The sequence below is a fragment of the Neovison vison genome, chromosome 7 (genome assembly GCF_020171115.1).
Source record: "Neovison vison isolate M4711 chromosome 7, ASM_NN_V1, whole genome shotgun sequence".
Taxonomy (NCBI): domain Eukaryota; kingdom Metazoa; phylum Chordata; class Mammalia; order Carnivora; family Mustelidae; genus Neogale; species Neogale vison.
Genome location: NC_058097.1, coordinates 146,747,907 through 146,767,748, shown reverse-complemented (window position 1 = coordinate 146,767,748; position 19,842 = coordinate 146,747,907). Strand labels below are relative to the sequence as shown.

The 19,842-nt window shown below is 36.7% G+C and overlaps 1 protein-coding gene across 3 annotated transcripts in view; it reads left to right on the top strand.

The window, feature by feature from the left end:
* Positions 1-19,842, top strand: part of ACER3 (alkaline ceramidase 3) — a 187,046-nt gene that overhangs the window by 133,716 nt on the left and 33,488 nt on the right. For all 3 annotated transcript variants that reach the window (XM_044258475.1, XM_044258478.1, XM_044258476.1), the window contains 3 exons: positions 2,987-3,039; positions 5,491-5,572; positions 8,519-8,554. In XM_044258475.1, the coding sequence (XP_044114410.1) occupies positions 2,987-3,039; positions 5,491-5,572; positions 8,519-8,554 (171 nt within the window). The remainder of the gene's footprint in view (positions 1-2,986; positions 3,040-5,490; positions 5,573-8,518; positions 8,555-19,842) is intronic.

Here is a 19,842-nt window from a genome sequence, read left to right as displayed (position 1 = left end):
AATTACTTAAATTAGCCAATGCTAAGCCTGTTTGCCCTCTCTTACCTTGCCTTTCTCTGGGAAACCACGGTAAAGGTTGTCATTCATGCTTTCTCCTTGCTTGTTCTGCCTCCTGACACTGGTGCTTTCCCATGTGGCCCTGCTTGGCATGGCATATCACTTCTTAGGAACTGTGAGTAACTGCCTTTTCAGTGGCAGTCATCTCCTGATCTGTTGGCTTCACCATACCTGAAAAATAATAAAACCTGTATTTTAAACACACTAACACCACTACGGACTGACTTGTGTCCCCTCAGAATTCATATGTTGAATCTCTTGTTCTCTATGTGACAATATTTGGAGATGGGGTCTTAAATGGTTATTAGGTTTAAATGAGGTTTTTGTGATGGGACTAGCGCCCTTATAAGAAGAGACCAGAGAGCTTCCTCTCCCTCTCCACCATGTGAGAATACAGTGAGAAGGCAGCCATCTGTAAGCCAAGAAGAGAAACTTCGCCAAGCACCAAATCTCTGTGATCATCTTGAACTTCCTAGCCTCCAGAACTGTAAGAAATAAATTCTGTTATTTAAAGTATCCAGTCTAAGGTATTTTGTTGCCACCCAAGCTGATGGAGACCGCCACCTAGCTTAAACATTTTCAGTGGTTTGCCATTGCTTTTAAGATAAAATTAAGAAATTCTTTCAGCCTAAAACATTTGCCTGATTGGTTTACTGCTTATCTCCAGCCTCATTTCATATCCTTTCTCTTCATCATTAATTAAGCTTCAGTCACAATGGACATATTTCAGTTTTTTAAGTTCCCTTCCTGCAGCAGGACCTTTGCACATTATGTTCCCACTGCTTAAGGGTTCTCATCTTCCCCTCAGTCCCTCTTTACCTTACTCATATCTGCATGTTTCAGGACTCAGTTTATGTGTCACTTCTTTAAGGAAATCTTCACGACTCCTTATATGAAGGCCCTTGTTTTTTGATCATGGCACTCTGTACTTTTCCATCATAGCACTTACCATAATTGGAATTAAACATTTATTTGTGCGTTTAACTTTCTAGTGTTTTTCACCCTGGCTAGACTGTAAAACATGAGGGCAAGGGTTATCTTATCTCCTGCATATAGCATAGTTCGAGGCACATAGTAGGTAGTTAATAGATATTTGTCAAATGAGTGAATAAAAGAGTGACAATAATTATTTTAGCTGCCTTTATAAACTGTATAGATAGACCTATGGATAATATGGAGAAAACAGATCTTTTCATGTCCTATCCTCCAAATACATGAATAGAAGTTCTCCTAAAATGGATCATTTAAATACCTCAGTACTACATTGTGGAAAGGCCAAATAATTAGACATGAAAACTGAAGTAAAGAAGATATAAATGCAAAAGATGTTTAATATAAAGCCAGGGGATTGTGGTTCAAAATTTCAAATAGAGGAATCTTCTTTATATCAGAAACCTTGTGGTAGATATTATGATCCTGTGCCAACTTTTTTGAACATGTCAAAGTGATTAAAGTGAAAAGTTTTGGAGGCAACTTAATGTAGAGGTATGCCCCAGAGTGAGTTTAAAATCTGACTCTATTACTTATTAGCTCTGTGATCTTAAACAAATTACTTAAATTGTCTAAACCTCAGAGTTCTCATCTTGGGATGGAGATAATAGGATCTACCTTGGAATTTTTGTTAAACTTAAATGAGATAATGAATGTAAAACACTTAACTATAAGACCCTGCACATATGCTGCTATTTCATTATTCCAGTAATTTACCAGAATATATTACTTTGTGTAAACACTCTTCCTTCTTCCTAGAATGTATTTCTCTACCACCCGATTTTATTTCCTGCCACCACCTTCTCTGGTTTCTGTGACCCCCTTTTGTTGGAATCTTTATATCTAATCCCATGTTTTTCATTTCCCTCCCTCACTAGACTATGAGGGCATTGACTGCATCTTGTTTCCATTATATCCTCAGCAACTAACACATTGCCTGGCACATAGTGAATATATTATTAAATAATTAATTAAATGCATATCTAGTGAATAAGTAAATAATATAGGATTGGCTTAAGGATTAGAAATGACCTATCTGCAACATTTAGCTTAATGTCTAACTTGTAGTTTAATACATATAGCTATTGTTATTATTACTAATAATATTTTTGAGAAACATAGGTTACTTAGATTAACTAAATGACTTTGCTGCCATTAATATCCCTTCTTATATATATTAGTGAAAATTTTACCCACCTTAGGTGTTCTAGGAAAAGGGAAAGTGCAAAAGAATATTGATAGGACCCCCAGACCTGTAGATGGTAGACCTCATTCTTTCCTGGAAGTATGAGATCATAGTTTGTGGTACTGAATGAGCTGAGTGGTCCAGTGAGTCAGGTGTCCTACTTAGGCGTGTACATTAGGGTAGATAGGTGGATGGAGAGCTTGTTTGTTCAGTGACAGTAAACCAACCCCCATAAGTAGAGGGCAGGGAAAGGTGAAAGAAAGAGACAGGCCACTCCTGGTTTGTAGGTGGCAGTTTTAATAAAAAGAGAGTGCCTACATACAAGGTTCATCTTGGGTGGCAACAATGGGTCCCCCACTTGCCCATCAAAACTTGAAAGTGTGTAAAGAGGACTTAGTTCAGCCAGGTATACTATACAAGTATTTTCAACACCACATCACTGTCTCAAGTCTGTCCTTGGAACAGCCTCTGGGAGCAAGAAAGACAAGTGGAAGTTACTCCTCTTCCAAGGATAGGAGGGAGTGAGGAGCTTCCAATCGCCTGGGTCCAGCTCAGAGGTTAACTGACAGTCACGTCCTTTCAGTGACCTTCCCCAACACTCAAAATAATTAGATGTTAAATATATGAAAGTATTAGTAAAAGATACTAGGTGAGAGGTGACTATAATAATCATTCTGATGTTTTATTTTGATTTGTATAATAATTGTACCTCTGTAATATTCAAGTCTTCTTATCTTTTTTTGTTTCTTATAGCTATTGGATGAACTCCCAATGATTTACAGCTGTTGTATATTTGTGTACTGCATGTAAGTGCTTATGTTTAAAATTCCATTGTTTAATATGTTTTAAAATTCATTTTCACCTCATAATTAAGTAATGTAATTAACCCTATTACATTATACTGGGAGATTATAATAGTGTAAAAGGTTATTACTTCTGTGATCTCCATGTAGAGTATAAGCTGTGGGAAATTATAATAATGTTGCTATTAACTTTTATGATCTCAAAACCCTATGGCCAGTTTAGATACTCTTACTAAAATCTGACTTAAAGAACTTTGACTTAATTTATATAATCTGCATTTCCTTGAGTTATGAATATAGATAAAAATGTCACATATTATACCATAGATATAATATATATGTACTTTGTACCTGTAATTGTGGTAGGTATTATACAAATCCTCTGTAATTCTTCCAGTTGTGCAAGATAAATGAGTATTATCCCCATTTTATAGATTATAAAGTGAAGCACAGAGGGATTTAGTAACTTGTCTAAGGATATAAGCAGAACTTGTGCTTAGGTGACTTGCCTAAGGCCATGTAGCTGGTGTCAGAGTTGGAAATTGAACTACAAATTTAATAAGCTTACCTTCTAACCATGCATTTAATTCTATAGCACTAGTGCTTAAAACTTCTCTAAACCCCTTATGTGATGGTTATCTCTTTTTAGTATGATCATTATTACTAGTTCAAGTATATTTAGTATATTTTCTTCTTCTTCCGTCTTTTTTTTTTTTTTTTTTTTTTTTTGTGGAGAGAGTGTGTGCTAGTGGAAGTAGTAGGTGGTTGGGGAGTCAGTTAGAGAGGGAGAGAGAGAGAGAATCCCTGACAAGTCCACACTCAGTACGGAGCCTCATGTGGGGCTCTGTCTCAAGACCCTGAGTTCATGACCTGAGCTGACATCACAAGACCGATGCTTAACTGACTGAGCCACCAAGGTACCCCAAGAATATTTTCGTCTAAAGATATCTAAAAATCAGAATTCTGTGATATTATTTAAAGAGCTCATGTGGGGGCACCTGGGTGCCTCAGTTGGTTAAGCATCTGCCTTTGGCTCAGGTCATGATCCCAGGGTCCTGGGATCCAGCCACGCCTTGGGATCCCTGCTCGGGTTTGCTTCTCTCTCTCCCTCTCTCCATCTGCCCCTCCCCCTGCCCTGGTTCTTTCTGTCTCTCTCTTTCAAATAAATAAATAAAATCTTTTTTTTTCCAATTTATTTATTTTCAGAAAAACAGTATTCATTATTTTTTCACCACACCCAGTGCTCTTTTAAAAATAGAATTAAAAAGCTCATCTGAAACTTTTCTGTAAAGGGACAGTAGTAATGATTTTAAGTTTTATGGGCCTTTGATCTCTGTTGCAGCTCTTCAACTCTGCTACTGTAGCAGTGAAGCAGCCATAGATAATATGTAAACAAATGAGTTTGACTGTTCCAGTAAAATATTATTTACAAAAACAAGTTTGGGCCTTTGGGCAGTAGTTTACTGCTCCTGATCTAGAAAAGTACTTTCAGGTGAGCTTTTTAAAAATAAGTCATCAAGTCACAGAATACGAAAGTAAAAGAGACCTTAGAAATCATCCAGGCCAACCATCTTTCTGTAGAGATAAGGAAATAGCAGTTGGGTCCATTTCCTACAGCCAATTAATGAGTAAACTGAGAACTTTCCTGCTGCTTCTACTAAAACATAGGTTCAAAGGTTGGATACCTAACCCATGGTCAAATATTTGTTCTTATTTCCTCATTTACTGAGTATTTGCTAGCCTAGTGATTAGATATGATTAGACACATGAGAAAAAGACTTTATCCCTGCACACAAAGAATTCACAGTCTGGTTGAGGAGATCCATAAAGAGACAATTATAATAGAGTGATATTTTCTGTAATAGTGTGCCTTACTCAGGGATGGCTCATTGCAAGATTTAGAAACATACTCAAGCCAGCTTGACTTAAGAGAGATTTATTTAGAGGACATGAGGAAATTATATGAAACCCAATAACAGGAAGTACAACCTGACTACAATTCAAGGGCAGCTTACCTTTCCCACCCTTTTTTCTCCATTCCTTCTCTGCATGGTCTCATCTTTGAATTTGCTTTCTTTTTCCATCTGTGCATGTCACTTTTCTGCTCATTCATCTTCTTTTTCACTCAGTTTAGCTGCCCAAATATCAGCATCAGACTTTGAATCCATAAAGCTTTATACTTAGACTCCTCACATTTAATTGATTCAGTCTCTGACTCCCAAACTCCCAAGTTTTCAGGAGAGAGCCTCTCGTTGACCCAGTTAAAGCCAGATGCCGTCTCTTGATTTCTCCAGCCTCTTAGAGGTGGTGCAGGTTCTCTGAGATGAGAGTTTGGGTGGGAGGAAATGATGGGCATCACTAGACCCAAAGGTCTGTATACAAGTGGTAAGACAGCATTCTATTTTACTAGTTATATATTTTAAAATAAGTTTCTTTCTCTCTTTTTTTTTAAAGGTTTGAATGTTTCAAGATGAAGAACTCTGTAAACTACCACCTGCTTTTTATCTTAGTTCTATTCAGTTTAATAGTAACCACAGTAAGTCAAACTTTGTTTCTAATCGATGAAGCATGTGATGTGGGTTTGAGAATTGTCAGGGTATAGGTAGTACTAGAAATGTGAGAATAGAAGAACTGGCACAGAGATAGCATGAACCATTAAGATGACCAAAGATGCAGCCCTATGGAATACTTTTTTTTTTTAACAGAGATAAACGAGAGTGTACAGTTATGATACTGTACCCTAAAAGTTGCAGTTGATTTGTCTTGTTCGCTATTCACAGCCTGTCAGTATGCAAACTTCCATAATGCCTAAAGATTTCAATAAGAGTCATCACTTTAAATATAAAAAGTATATACATTTAGGGTATAAAACATGATACTTTGATAATAGTGAGATGATTACTCTAGGTAAGCTAATTAACATATCTTCAAACATGTATGTGTGTGAGAGAGTGAGAGATGAGATCCCCTAAAATCTATTCTCTCAGCAAATTGCCTGTGTTCAACCCAGTATTAACCATAATCACCATGCTGTACATGGGAATACTGACATTTGAGGGTCAGGCAGAAGAAATGGAGCCAGCAAAGGAGACCTAGAATAAGTAATCAGAGATATAGGAAAATGAAAGAGCCCAATATCACAGAGTACAAAAAGATTTCCAGAAGAAGTAACAGTGTTAGTTGCCTCTGAGAGGATAAGTAAAATACAGATTGAAGTTTGACCTATAAAAATTTCAGTTAAAAGACCAGGTAACCCTAATAAGGATACTGTCAACAATAGATTGATAGAGGCAGAAATTAGTTATCAGTGAACTGAGAAGGTGAATAGGAGGTTGAAAGAACATGTACACTATTTCCTTATGCTTCTACCCTGCAGTGTGTAGCCCTTCATATAAAGTACATACTCATTGATCATGAAAGAATCCTTTTGTTTCAGAGGTGAAAGGAAGTCTTATAAAAGAAGAGACTAGGGGACACCTGGGTGGCTCAGTCCGTTAAGCATCTGCCTTGGGCTCAGGTCATGATCTCAGGGTCCTGGGATTGTGCCCCACATTGGGCTTTCTGCTCAGCAGGGAATCTGCTTCTCCTTCTCACTCTCCTTATGTGCTCTCTCTGTCTCAAATAAATAAATCTTAAGAAAAAAAAGAGAGAGAGAGAGAGACTAAAGTCTAGAGAGTTTTAGTGACTTGCCTGGCCAACCTAGTTTATGTGGAGAATTGTGGCGGAGTCAAAACTGGACCACTTTGTAAGTTCAGAACTGATGTGATCAGAATTATAGGCTTGGGATTCAGTCAGATCCGAGTTTGTAGCAACATAGTTACTTAATAACTAGGAACCTCGGGCAAGTTACTTAATCTCTCTGTATTAATTTCCTCATCTGTAAAATGAAGATAATAATAGCATACATTTTGTATTAGTTGTGAAAATTAATACCTGGCACACAGTAAGAACTCCATAATTCTTTTGCCTTAAAATATGTCTTTAAGAGGCATGTCCTTTTGAATTTTTCTATTAATAGCAGTAGGAATATGAAACTATACAAAGGGAAGTTAATATTTTGAAACAACACATTTCAGAGATGAAAAACATTCTTCCTTACTGAGTTTAGAGTTACAGACATATAGTGTCTCATAAACATCTTACTATTAAAGTTCTATGGGTGCTTAAAGGAAATAATCTGCTTTTATTGTGTGAGGACAGGAACTTCCTTCTGGAATAAGAAATTTTGTAGCCAAATTGTAAAATTACATAAAATTTTTTTGAGGTCAGCACTACATTAAATGAGCATATAGAGATAGCTAAGCACAAGCTTTGCTGTCAAAGAGATGATTGCCTTGTTGGGGAGAGAAACAAACCATTAAATTATATGACATTTATATGTGGTCAGTGAGGGCACAAAGGAGGGTGAATGGCTGCTTCTGCTGAATGGAGAAAGGACCAGGAAAGGCTTCTAGAAAAAGGGATAGTTTTAGCTGGATATTGGAAGACGAATGTTTGCCAGCAGGGGAGGATTTCTAAACAAATTAAAGAGTAGCATGTTTAAAGATGTGGAAGCACTATACTTTCTGGAGCCTAGGATGAGAAAGGGGAAAGATGAGAGCAGTGAGGGCAGGCAGAAAGTCAGGAGTGAGATCATGCAAAGCTTTGAAATTTGGACTTTGTATTATAAGTGTTCGGAGCCATTTCAGGATTATGATTTGAATTTTCCTTCTCTCTACCATGTCATTTTAAAGGCATATACTCCTACAGGGCAATAAATGGCATGCTAAATCTTCAAAAGACATTGAACTTAATTACCCAAGTGATATTAGAGCCTAAAACTGAGTTTGTGTAATTGGAAATTCATTTAGGTGGTGAGTTATGTAACTAGATGAGTGTGTTAGAAGTTTTGGAAGTAAAAAAAAGCACAAGAAATTTGTTAAATGCTTTCAGTTATTGAGCATGCATTATATTGCTAAATTGTTTCACGTATTTTAGCTTATTATTCCTTACCACTATTATTCCCATTATCCGGATTAGGAAAAATTTAGTCTTTTGGTTAAGTGATTTGCTCAAGGTCTATAGCAAATAAGTGGCAGACTCTGAAATTTATCACCTGTCTCTAAGTCCAGTGTTCTTTCTGTTGTAGAACAAAATGTGTTTTATAGACATTGTCAACAGAACCTCTTCACCCCTCATGAGTAACTGTGTACCTTTGCCCTTCCTTGATGCTGATGTAGAAGGCAAGAGGCCAGAGTAATCCACAATAACTGAAAAATTTGTTTACCATGGTATAGCTAGCACTGGTGGAGACCCATCTGAAGGTGCTAGCCTTTCTGTGGCCCGCCACCTAATCTGATTGGTTTTATGTGGCTATAGTCAGATCTAAGTAGCATTACTAGGGAAGCAAGAGAGATTTGGGATTTGCAGAATTGTTAGAATAAGTTTTCTTCACCTTCAGTAATGCACTTCATTTACCTGTTTTTCTTTTAATATTTTGTAGGTTTACCTTAAGGTAAAGGAGCCTATATTCCATCAGGTAATTTAAAAAAATTATTACACACGTGATTGTTTAACAGTACTTGCCTGCATTGTGTTTCCTTTTCTGGTAAATTATATGCAATACAATTCCTGAAAATAAAATGGTAGATGTCCTATGAAAGTGTTTAAAACAGAGTTTGCAAACTCAAGTGCCCAAAGGATGCCAGTGCCCAGGCCCAGCTGTCTTTAGTAGTCAGTATACAAGTGTAGCATTGCTCTTATAAGAAAAATCAAAGTATTCATGTACATACACATACAAGGTCCTTTTTATGACATCATTTTTTTAAAAAGATAGACTGAAGATTCCCCGAATATTTCCCTCCTAGTATTTTGAGTTTTTTAAGGTGGGAGATTATTTACATTGAGGAGAGCAGACATAGGAAACTTTGCTGTAGGAAATAATGATTTAAGTATATCCCATAATGAAACCAGAGGAAAATAAAGTAGCAGACCCCAAATAGAGCCATTGTTAATTGAGTGCTGTCATGTGCCTGGCATTATGCCATTACTGCACAGACTCTGATCTCCCCAGCAGTTCTACAAATTAGGGATTATTGTTCACATTTTAAAGGAAATGAACTCAGAGATACTAAGAATTTTTCCAGCTTTACACAGTTATTAAGGGGCAGAGCCAGGATTGTAACCTAGATTTGACTCCTATCACAATTCTTTTAACAAACTGGAAAACAAATAATAAATAAGGACACATTTCAAGAGTATCAGAAGCCTTGCGTTTTAGAATATTTTGTGCTTACTTGAAAAGTAAGTGTTCCTGTATCTTTTTAAACTTCAGCTAGATAATAATCATCTAACTGAAATCTGTTTCTTAAAATAAATTCCAAAAGCACGTCATTGTGCTTTGCTTTTCTACAGGCAAGCCTAAAGTAGATGTTACTAGAGAGAACATCCTCACTTCCTTATTATTTTAACTTGAAGTATGTCATTATGGGATTACCTCTTTATGAAGACAGATTTATTGACACAGTGTAGAGGATGAAGTTTACGTGTATTAAGTATACTTCAGCTTTTGTAAATTTCTGATTTGTCTTTATAAGAAAAAAAAATCATAAGAGCAAAAAAAAAACCAAAATATGGAAATTTGGGGTTAATTTTTATAAGCTTATGTCCATCAATTTTCCATTTTGTGTTTTAGACTATTTTACACTATGTTTATGTAATAAAATTAACAAACTGTTCATTTAACTTACCATGCTGCAACTTTCATGTGTTTTTTTCAGTAATAATTATTTTCTTTTCTGTATATAGTGGTAAATGTTCGCTACCAGGAAGGAAGGGAGGGAGGATGAAAGCTTAGAACTATGGGTTATACGCTAGGCCTTCTCAGGAGAGAAGTGAAGAAGTAGAGAAATGGTAGGGTGAAGTAGATAAGTAGTCTGAAGGTAGAAGACAAGTATTCATTTAACAGATGTCTACTGTGTACCTTCTCAGTACCAAATTCTGAGCTCAAAGAGGGGCAGTGGAGCAAAAATGTGAATACCTAAAATCAGGCAGACCTGGATACAAATCGAGTGTCTACTTACTAACTGTATACCCTGGACAAATTACTTACCTTCTTTGAGCTTTGATTTCCTCATTATTCCACAAACACTTTAAGTGCTTTCAGTATGCCAGATGCTGTACTAGGCATAAAAGGGATACTAGTGAATAAAATAACAGTGTCTCTGCTCTTGAGGGGCTCATTATCCTCTATGTCTAAAATTGTATAATAATCTCCTAAGATTGTCTGAGGATTAAAGGAGGTACTGCGGGGGCGCCTGGCTGGCCCAGTCAGTAGAGCATGTGACTTCATCTCGGGGTTGTAAGTTTGAGCCCTATGTTGGGTGTAGAGATGACTTAAAAATAAAATCTTCGCGGGGGGTGGGAGGTTGGGGTACCAGGTGGTGGGTATTATAGAGGGCACGGCTTGCATGGAGCACTGGGTGTGGTGAAAAAATAATGAATACTGTTTTTCTGAAAATAAATAAATTGGAAAAAAAATAAAATAAAATCTTCTAAAAAATAAAAATAAATTTAAAAATAAACGAAATAAGAGGGTTCCCCTTTCTCCACATCCGCTCCAACACATGTTGTTTCCTGTCTTGTTAATTTTGGCCATTCTAACTGGTCTAAGGTGATATCTCACTGTGGTTTTAATTTGAATCTCCCTGATGGCTAGTGATGATGAACATTTTTTCATGTGTCTGGTAGCCATTTTTATGTCTTCATTGGAGAAGTATCTGTTCATATCTTCTGCCCATTTTTTGATATGATTGTCTGTTTTGTGTGTGTTGAGTTTGAGGAGTTCTTTATAGATCCTGGATATCAACCTTTTGTCTGTATTGTCATTTGCAAATATCTTCTCCCATTCCATGGGTTGCCTCTTTGTTTTTTTGACTGTTTCCTTTGATTTTGATAAAGTCCCAAAAGTTTATTTTCGCTTTTGTTTCCTTTGCCTTTGGAGACATATCTTGAAAGAAGTTGCTGTGGCTGATATCAGAGATTACTGCCTATGTTCTCCTCTAGGATTCTGATGGATTCCTGTCTCACGTTGAGGTCTTTTATCCATTTTGAGTTTATCTTTGTGTACGGTGTAAGAGAATGGTCGAGTATCATTCTTCTACATATAGCTGTCCAGTTTTCCCAGCACCATTTATTGAAGAGACTGTCTTTTTTCCACACTATATTTTTTCCTGTTTTGTCAAAGATTAATTGACCATAGAGTTGAGGGTCCATATCTGGGCTCTCTACTCTGTTCCACTGGTCTATGTGTCTGTTTTTATGCCAGTACCATGCTGTCTTGGTGATCATAGCTTTGTAATAAAGCTTAAAATCGGGTAACATGATGCCCCCAGTTTTATTTTTGTTTTTCAGCATTTCCTTAGTGATTCGGGGTCTCTTCTGATTCCATACAAATTTTTGGATTATTTGCTCCAGCTCTTTGAAGAATACCGGTGGAATTTTGATCAGAATAGCATTAAAAGTATAGATTGCTCTAGGCAGTATAGACATTTTAACAGTGTTTATTCTTCCGATCCAAGAGCATGGGATGGTCTTCCATCTTTTTGTGTCTTCTTCAATTTCTTTCATGAGTGTTCTGTAGTTCCTCGAGTACAGATCCTTTACCTCTTTGGTTAGGTTTATTCCCAGGTATCTTATGGTTCTTGGTGCTATAGTAAATGGAATCGATTATCTAATTTCCCTGTCTGTATTTTCATTGTTAGTGTATAAGAAAGCCACTGATTTCTGCACATTGACTTTGTATCCTGCCATGTTGCTGAATTGCTGTATGAGTTCTAGTAGTTTGGGGGTGGAGTCTTTTGGGTTTTCCATATAAAGAATCATGTCATCTGCGAAGAGAGAGAGTTTGACTTCTTCGTTGCCAATTTGGATTCCTTTTATTTCTCTTTGTTGTCTGATTGCTGTTGCTAGGACTTCTAATACTATGTTGAACAAGAGTGGTGAAAGTGGGCATCCTTGTCTTGTTCCTGATCTCAGCGGGAAGGCTGCAAGCTTTTTCCCATTGAGGATGATATTTGCTATGGGTCTTTCATAGATAGATTATATGAAGTTCAGGAATGTTCCCTCTATCCCTATACTTTGAAGCGTTTTAATCAGGAATGCATGCTGGATTTTGTCAAATGCTTTTTCTGCATCAATTGAGAGGACCATGTGGTTTTTCTCTTTTCTCACATTAACTTGTTCTATGATATTGATTGATTTGCGAATGTTGAACCATCCTTGTAGCCCAGGGATGAATCCCACCTGGTCATGGTGGATAATCTTTTTAATGTGCTTACACTGTTGGTGGGAATGCAAGTTGGTGCATCCTGTTTGGAGAACAGTGTGGAGATTCCTCAAGATATTAAAAATAGAACTTCCCTATGACCCTGCAATTGCACTCCTGGGTATTTACCCCAAAGATACAGATGTCGTGAAAAGAAGGGCCATCTGTACCCCAATGTTTATAGCAGCAATGGCCACGGTCACCAAACTGTGGAAGGAACCAAGATGCCCTTCAACGGACGAATGGATAAGGAAAATGTGGTCCATATACACTATGGAGTATTATGCCTCCATCAGAAAGGATGAATACCCAACTTTTGTAGCAACATGGACGGGACTGGAAGAGATTATGCTGAATGAAATAAGTCAAGCAGAGAGAGTCAATTATCATATGGTTTCACTTATTTGTGGAGCATAACAAATAGCATGGAGGACATGGGGAGTTAGAGAGGAGAAGGGAGTTGGGGGAAATTGGAAGGGGAGGTGAACCATGAAAGACTATGGACTCTGAAAAACAATCTGAGGGGTTTGAAGTGGTGGGGGGTGGGAGGTTGGGGTACCAGGTGATGAGTATTATAGAGGGCACGGATTGCATGGAGCACTGGGTGTGGTGAAAAAATAATGAATACTGTTAATGCTAAAAAAAAAAGAAATAATGCATATAAAATCCCTACCACATGGTAAGCAGTTAGTAAATGCTAATTAATATTAATAAACCAAAGTAAATAAGGCATGATTACTGTTCTCAGGGTCAGGAAGATAGACTTGTAAAAAAAATATTTATAGTATATAAAAACACTATTAATGCAGACAAGGGAGCAGTCTCTCTGCTTACATGATTCATGATAGGATTACAAAATATAACGGTTGCATATAGCTAAAGTATTATTTCCTCTAATATTGAAAAACAAAATCGGGAAGATGGTCTGCTATTGTGATACAGTAGTATTTCTCGCTATTTGTAATGTTTTATTTGAAGAGATCTGGAATATCCTTTCCTGTCCTGTTAAGTAATTAGAATTGATTTTCTTCTTTTTAAGTAAGCTCTGCACCCAACTTGGGCTTGAACTCACCAGCCTGAGATCAAGAGCTGCAAGCTCTACCTACTCAGGCAAGCCAGACACCCCAGAATCAATATATTTTTTTGTACTCTATTCCTAATCAGTTTCTGGGTATCATCCTTAAAGAGAACTGCTTTTTCTGAGAATCTTTTGTCTAAGTTTGTAGACTATCACTCTCATTCTTTTATATCACTATTGATATTATGTATAGAAATTTAGAAAAATTATTTTGAAATTTGTAATTGGAAAATTGTTTTGGAATTTGTAATTGGAAAATTGTTTTGAAATTTACGACTAGATTTACAGTAAGTTTAAAGATCTTAGAAGTAATGGAAAAGGAGGAAAAAGCAATGTTATCTAATATAAAGTAACTCTGGCTTGAGAGTTTGGAATTTGATTTCTTACCACTTCCAATTTCATGAAGTTTGGAATCTCAAACCTTGCCGCTTCGTTATCCATGGACATGCTGTGCCTGTTCTTCAGTTTCCTCACCTATAATATGTTTAAAACAAGAAGAGGTTTTATTTCACGAGGGTAATATAAAAATACTATATAAGGTAAAGCACAAGGCAATAAATACAGTAATAGTGTGACAATGAAAATACATATGAAGGTGTAAGATGATGCATTAAGTTTCTGCCTATGGTAATCACAGAAAGCTTCTGAAAGGAGATATATATATATTTTTTTAAGATTATTTATTTATTTATTTATCATAGAGAGAGAAGCGAGAGCAAACACAGGCAGACAGAGTGGCAGGCAGAGGCAGAGGGAGAAGCAGGCTCCCCGCCAAGCAAGGAGCCAGATGCGGGACTCGATCCCAGGACGCTGGGATCATGACCTGAGCCGAAGGCAGCCACTTAACCAACTGAGCCACCCAGGCGTCCCTGAAAGGAGATATTTGAGTTGGGACTAGACAGATAAGTGGTGGTGATACACAATTAGAAGGAAAGAGTTAACAAACACTTTAAAAGTATCTGTCACAGCCAGGATGATTGTCTTACTAACCAGATGAGCTTCCGTGAAGGAGAAAATAATGATAACAGTTCTACTTTACTGTATTAAAACCCAAGGTGATCCAGACATCTCCAGAAGAGCCAAATGCTGTTTATTTAATTTGATGGCCTTGCAAAGGGTTATACTAAAACCATAAACCTGCCACATTCAGTAGAAATACTAATGTATCTTAAGAAACCAACAACAAAAAAAGTATACATGAAAATAGGATAAAAGAACTTTTAAGTCAGTGGACCTCTTTAAGCCAATTGATAAATCAGTAATTGAATGTCTCAGATGAAATTTCATCTATTATCTCAGAGAGTACTATTGCTTAAATTTTCCTGCCAAAGTAGATGTCTCCTAGAGATAGAGACATGACACATCAGTATTTTACTACTCTCCCTTCTAATTTAATACACTGCATAAACAATTTGAAAAACAGGAACTTAAACAGATTTATGTAAATTTATTTTTTTAAAGACTTTATTTATTTGACAGGGAGAGAGAGAGTGCACAAGCAGAGGGAAAAGCAGACTCCCCACTGAGCAAGGAGCCCGATGTGAGGCTTGATGTGAGGCTTGATCTCAGGACCCTGAGATCATTATCTGATCTGAAGGCAGATGCTTAACCAACCGAGCCAGCCAGGTGCCCCTCTTTTATATAGTTTATATAGATTGACTTACCTATTACCTTACTAAATATCAAAAACTATATAGAAGTTACCATCTTCATTTTATAGGTGAGATAAATGAGAGTTAGAAAGGTTAAATAATTTGTCCAATGTTTCTCACCTAGTTACTAGGAGCGCTGAAAATTGAACCCAGGTCTTTTTTATTCCAAAGCCCATATTCCTTCTGTGATATGATGATACTCCTGTAGCAGATTACTTTGCAATTTAGTTTATTATCAAAATGAAAATATTTTAGGTGAAAATTATAAAGAGCAAAAAAGATGTACTCTGTTATCTTTTTATTTAAAAGATGACTAATAGTAGAATATGCACAGAAAAAAGTTATGAAGGTTATGTGACTACCTTTAGGTGCAGGAGAAACTGAGAAATCAAGCTTTTATAAAAGTGGGACATATTTTCGGCGAAATAAAATCAGTCTTCTACAAAGAAAAAAATAAAAGGAAAGGTTGGATACTGAGTGGATCACTGGCAGGGTCTGGCCACAGATCCTAGGAGAGAATCAGAATGTATGGTGTGGAGGTGCTTGTGGAAAGAAGAAAAGTAATTTGGAAAAGCCTCAGTGCACTGCCAGGGTATAGGTTCGAACTTATCCATTATTTGATATGTTTAGCATACTCCTTAAGCAATCCATTCCCCTTGACTTCTCTATGGTGATAATTCCTAAATATGTTTCTTCAGCTTAGATTTTTTCTTCTAAGATTTAGACCCAGATATCTAACATCTGTTCCCAGAGATATCTACATGGATATCTCACTGACACCTCAAACTTTGAACATACCTAAAATGAAATCACCATTTTTCTCTCCAGTATTTCTTCTCTTCCTGTATTCCCTAACCCAAGGAAAATGTTACCATGCACCTAACTGCTAAATTCGTAAACCAGGCCATCATTGACTTTCCCAACTCTTCTAACTGCCATATCAAATTATTATCAGTCCAAGCCCTAAATAGCTCTCTAATCTGTTTCTCTCTGTTCCCACTGGTAGTACCCTGGTTCAGGCCCCATCACTCACCTAGGTTACTGTAATACCTCATCATTGGTTGGTTTTCCATTGGTCTTGGCTCCCTCTAATTCATTCTCCACCCAGCAAGAGAGGGATATCTTTCTAATACATGAGTGATCATGTTGCACTGTTGCTGAAACTTCCATTGACTTCCCTTTGTCTGTAAGATAAAGTTTAACTAAACATGATTTGAAAAGGTAGACTTGACCTCTGGTTTTACCTTTCTGACTTCATTTTTCCCACTCTTTCCTCCACCAATATATTCTAGACATACTTTTTTTTATTCATGCCAGTTTACTTTTTTTCTAGATCCAAATCACACACTCTCTCTCTCTCTCTCTTTTTAGAGAGTGAGCACATGCACACGGGATCAGGAGGAGCAGAAGGAGAGGGTGAGAGAGAATCTCAGGCAGACCCTGACGCAAGGGCTTGATCTCAAGACACAAGATCATGACCTGAGCCGAAATCAAGAGTCCAACACCTAAATGACTGAGCCACCCAGGCGCCTCTCTTTTAGCTTCTCTTAATATTTCAATGGTTATTAATGATGTTTCTAGTAATGTTTCAGTTATAAAATTATAAAATTTTATATGTTTCAGTTTTTTTAATGTTTCAGTTATAAAATTAAGAATTATATCCTCCATAAAAGTCTTTCTGATCTGCATAAGTCTAGGTGGCTTTCAAAGGTACTTACAAAGTACTCTGTACAGTCCCTGTCACAGAATTAAATATTACATTTTTAATTGCCTGATTACTTAATTCTTTCCACACTAGATTGTAATTGCTGTGAGGGCAGTCATCATGCCTTCCTTGTTCACCATTAGAACATCATGGCTGCAGTTATGGATTTAATCTGACAATCAACCTCTAATCAGGTTTAATCTAATGCTGTGTTCACTTAGCTCTATAAAGAAATACATGGTAGAGAATATAGCAAGTATAATATTTTCATCTCATCAGGAGATCCAGAGTTATGTATATATACAGATTCTTTTGTCCTCTCATCCACATAAGTTAAGTATAGCTGCCAGGGATGATAGCTAAGTATAGTGGAGGTCATTATAACACATAGGAGGTACAGCCCCCTTTTCCTACCATTCTTTATGATGAACACCTTGCATATTGTTCTAATGCAGGCCCCAAGCCTTTAACCTAGATGCAGTCCTTCACAACCAGAGCAGACATAACATTTTCCATTTATCTTAATTGTGATATTCAAGGCTGGGAAACTGAGGTCATTCTTAACCAGCCCTGCATCAAGACAATGCCTGATACTAATCCTTTGCTCCACACCATCATATCCCCAGGGTTTAGCACAATGCTCAATAAATATTTGTTGGAGTCTACTGTTGTAGAGAGACTACGAGTAGTAGGCAGGAGCTATTTCAAGGCTTTATAAAAGAGTCCACATGAAATATAAAGATATAGGAAGGTTGAAAGTGGAAGTGTGGGAAAGTATATATACCATGCAAACACTAAGCATAATTATGTTATATGTGGATAGTTACTTTATTATAGAACCAAACAGACTTCAAGGGAAAAGCATTTCTCTTGTTAAGAAGGGCTTACCTCATAGCGTTAAAAATACTCAATTCATCAGAAAATTATAATAACTTAAAATTTCTATGTATCTAATACATGTAACGTCTCAAATATATAATGCAAAAATTGACAGAACTAAAAGAAAAAATAGACAAATCTATAATTTTAGATGATTTTAACAGCTCTCAGTAATTTATATAAGATGTAAAATATTTAAACAACATGTTTAAGAAACTTGATCCATGGGGCACCTGGGTGGCTCAGTCAACTGGGCGGCCAACTCTTGATTTTGGCTCAGGTCATGATCCTCAGGGTCCTGATATCCAGCCCTATCTCAGGCTTCCCACTCAGCAGGGAGTTTACTTGAGGACTCTCGCCCTCCCGCTCCTTCTGCCCCTCTCCCTGCTCATAGAGTCTCGCTCCCTGAAATTAACTAATTAAAAAGAAACTTGCCAGATGTAAAATACTGTATCCAACAATTGCAAAAGCACATTTTTTTTCAAGCCCTTAGAGAACATTTACAAAAATTTACCATACACTTACCCACACAGCATCTTAAATTTCAAAGGATTAGAATCAAAATATAATTTCTGACTGTAATGCAATTATATTAAATATAAGTAATATAATTCTAAATAACACATGGATCAAAGAAATCATAGATACTGGAAAATACTTTGAGTTGAATCATAATGGAAATAAATATATGTTGGGGCGCCTGGGTGGCTCAGTTGTTGGGCATCTGCGTTTGGCTCAGGTGGTGATCCCAGGGTCCTGGGATCGAGCCCTACATTGGGCTCCTTGCTTGGCGGGAAGCCTGCTTCTCCTTCTTCCATTCCCGCTGCTGGTACTCCTTCTCTCGCTGTCTGTCTGTCAAATTAATAAATAAAATCTTTTTTAAAAATAAAAAAAAGTACATGTTAAAGCTTGTAGGTCTCTGCAAAATTAATAGTTGGAGACAAATACTTAGCTTTAAAATGTGTATACCAAAAAAAAAGAAGAAGAAGAAGAAGAAGACCCAAAAGAGGAGTTTTGTTGTATATTTCAAGAAACAAGGGAAAGATAAATAGCAAAAATGAACACTATAGAAAACAAATATAGGGGTGCCGGGGTGGCTCAGTGGGTTAAGCCTCTGCCTTCAGCTCAGGTCATGATCTGAGGGTCCTGGGATCGAGGCCCACATCGGGCTCTCCACTTGGTGGGGAGCCTGCTTCTCTCTCTCTCTCTCTCTCTGCTTACTTGTGATCTCTCTCTGTCAAATAAATAAATAAAATCTTTTAAAAAAAGAAAGAAGACAAATATAGAGAAAATCAGCAAAGCCATAAGTTTCTTCTTCAAAAAGACAAGTAAAGTTAACTATATATCCATAGCAAATTTGATCAAGGAGGAAAAAGGTAAGCACAAGTAATACCAGAAATGAAAGGAGGATACCACATCAAATCCTAGAGGCATTAAAAAGTTAATTGACTATTATGAGGGACATTATACCAACAAATTTAAAGTTTTATTATTTAAGTGGACAGATTTCCTAGAAGTATAACCTGCTAAGAGAAATAAGTCAGAATGAAATGCCATGTATTTTCACTCATAGGGGGAATTTAAGAAACAAAGGAAAACAAACAAACAAACAAACTCTTAACTATAAAGAACGAACAAACTGTTGGTTACCAGAGAGGAGGGGGGGATGAGTGAGATAAGTAGGGGGGGGATTAAGAGTACACCTTTGGTAAGGATTGAGTAATTTATAGAATTATCGAATAATGATGCAACAATTGTGATACTGTTGAATTACAGTAGTGATACTATACACCGGAAACTAATCTAACAATTATACTGGAACTAATAGGAAAAAAAATAACTGTATTTGGAAACAGATTCTTGAAAGAATTAACATAAAATGAGGTCATATGGATAGGCCATAATCCAGTATGACTGGTGTCCTTATAAAGAGAGATTAGGACACAGTTATATACAGAAGAAGATCATATAAAGATGTTGGAGAAAGATAACCATCTATAAGCCTAAAAGAAAATCCCTCAGAGGAAACCAAACATGCTTGCACCTTTATCTTGAATTTCTAGCCTCCAGAAATATAAGGAAATAAATTTCTGTTGTTTAAGCAAAAAAAAAAACCCTAAAGTCATCTTGTAATAATTATTACCTATTTGTTGAAATAGGTCCACATTATTAGAAAGATATGATAAAA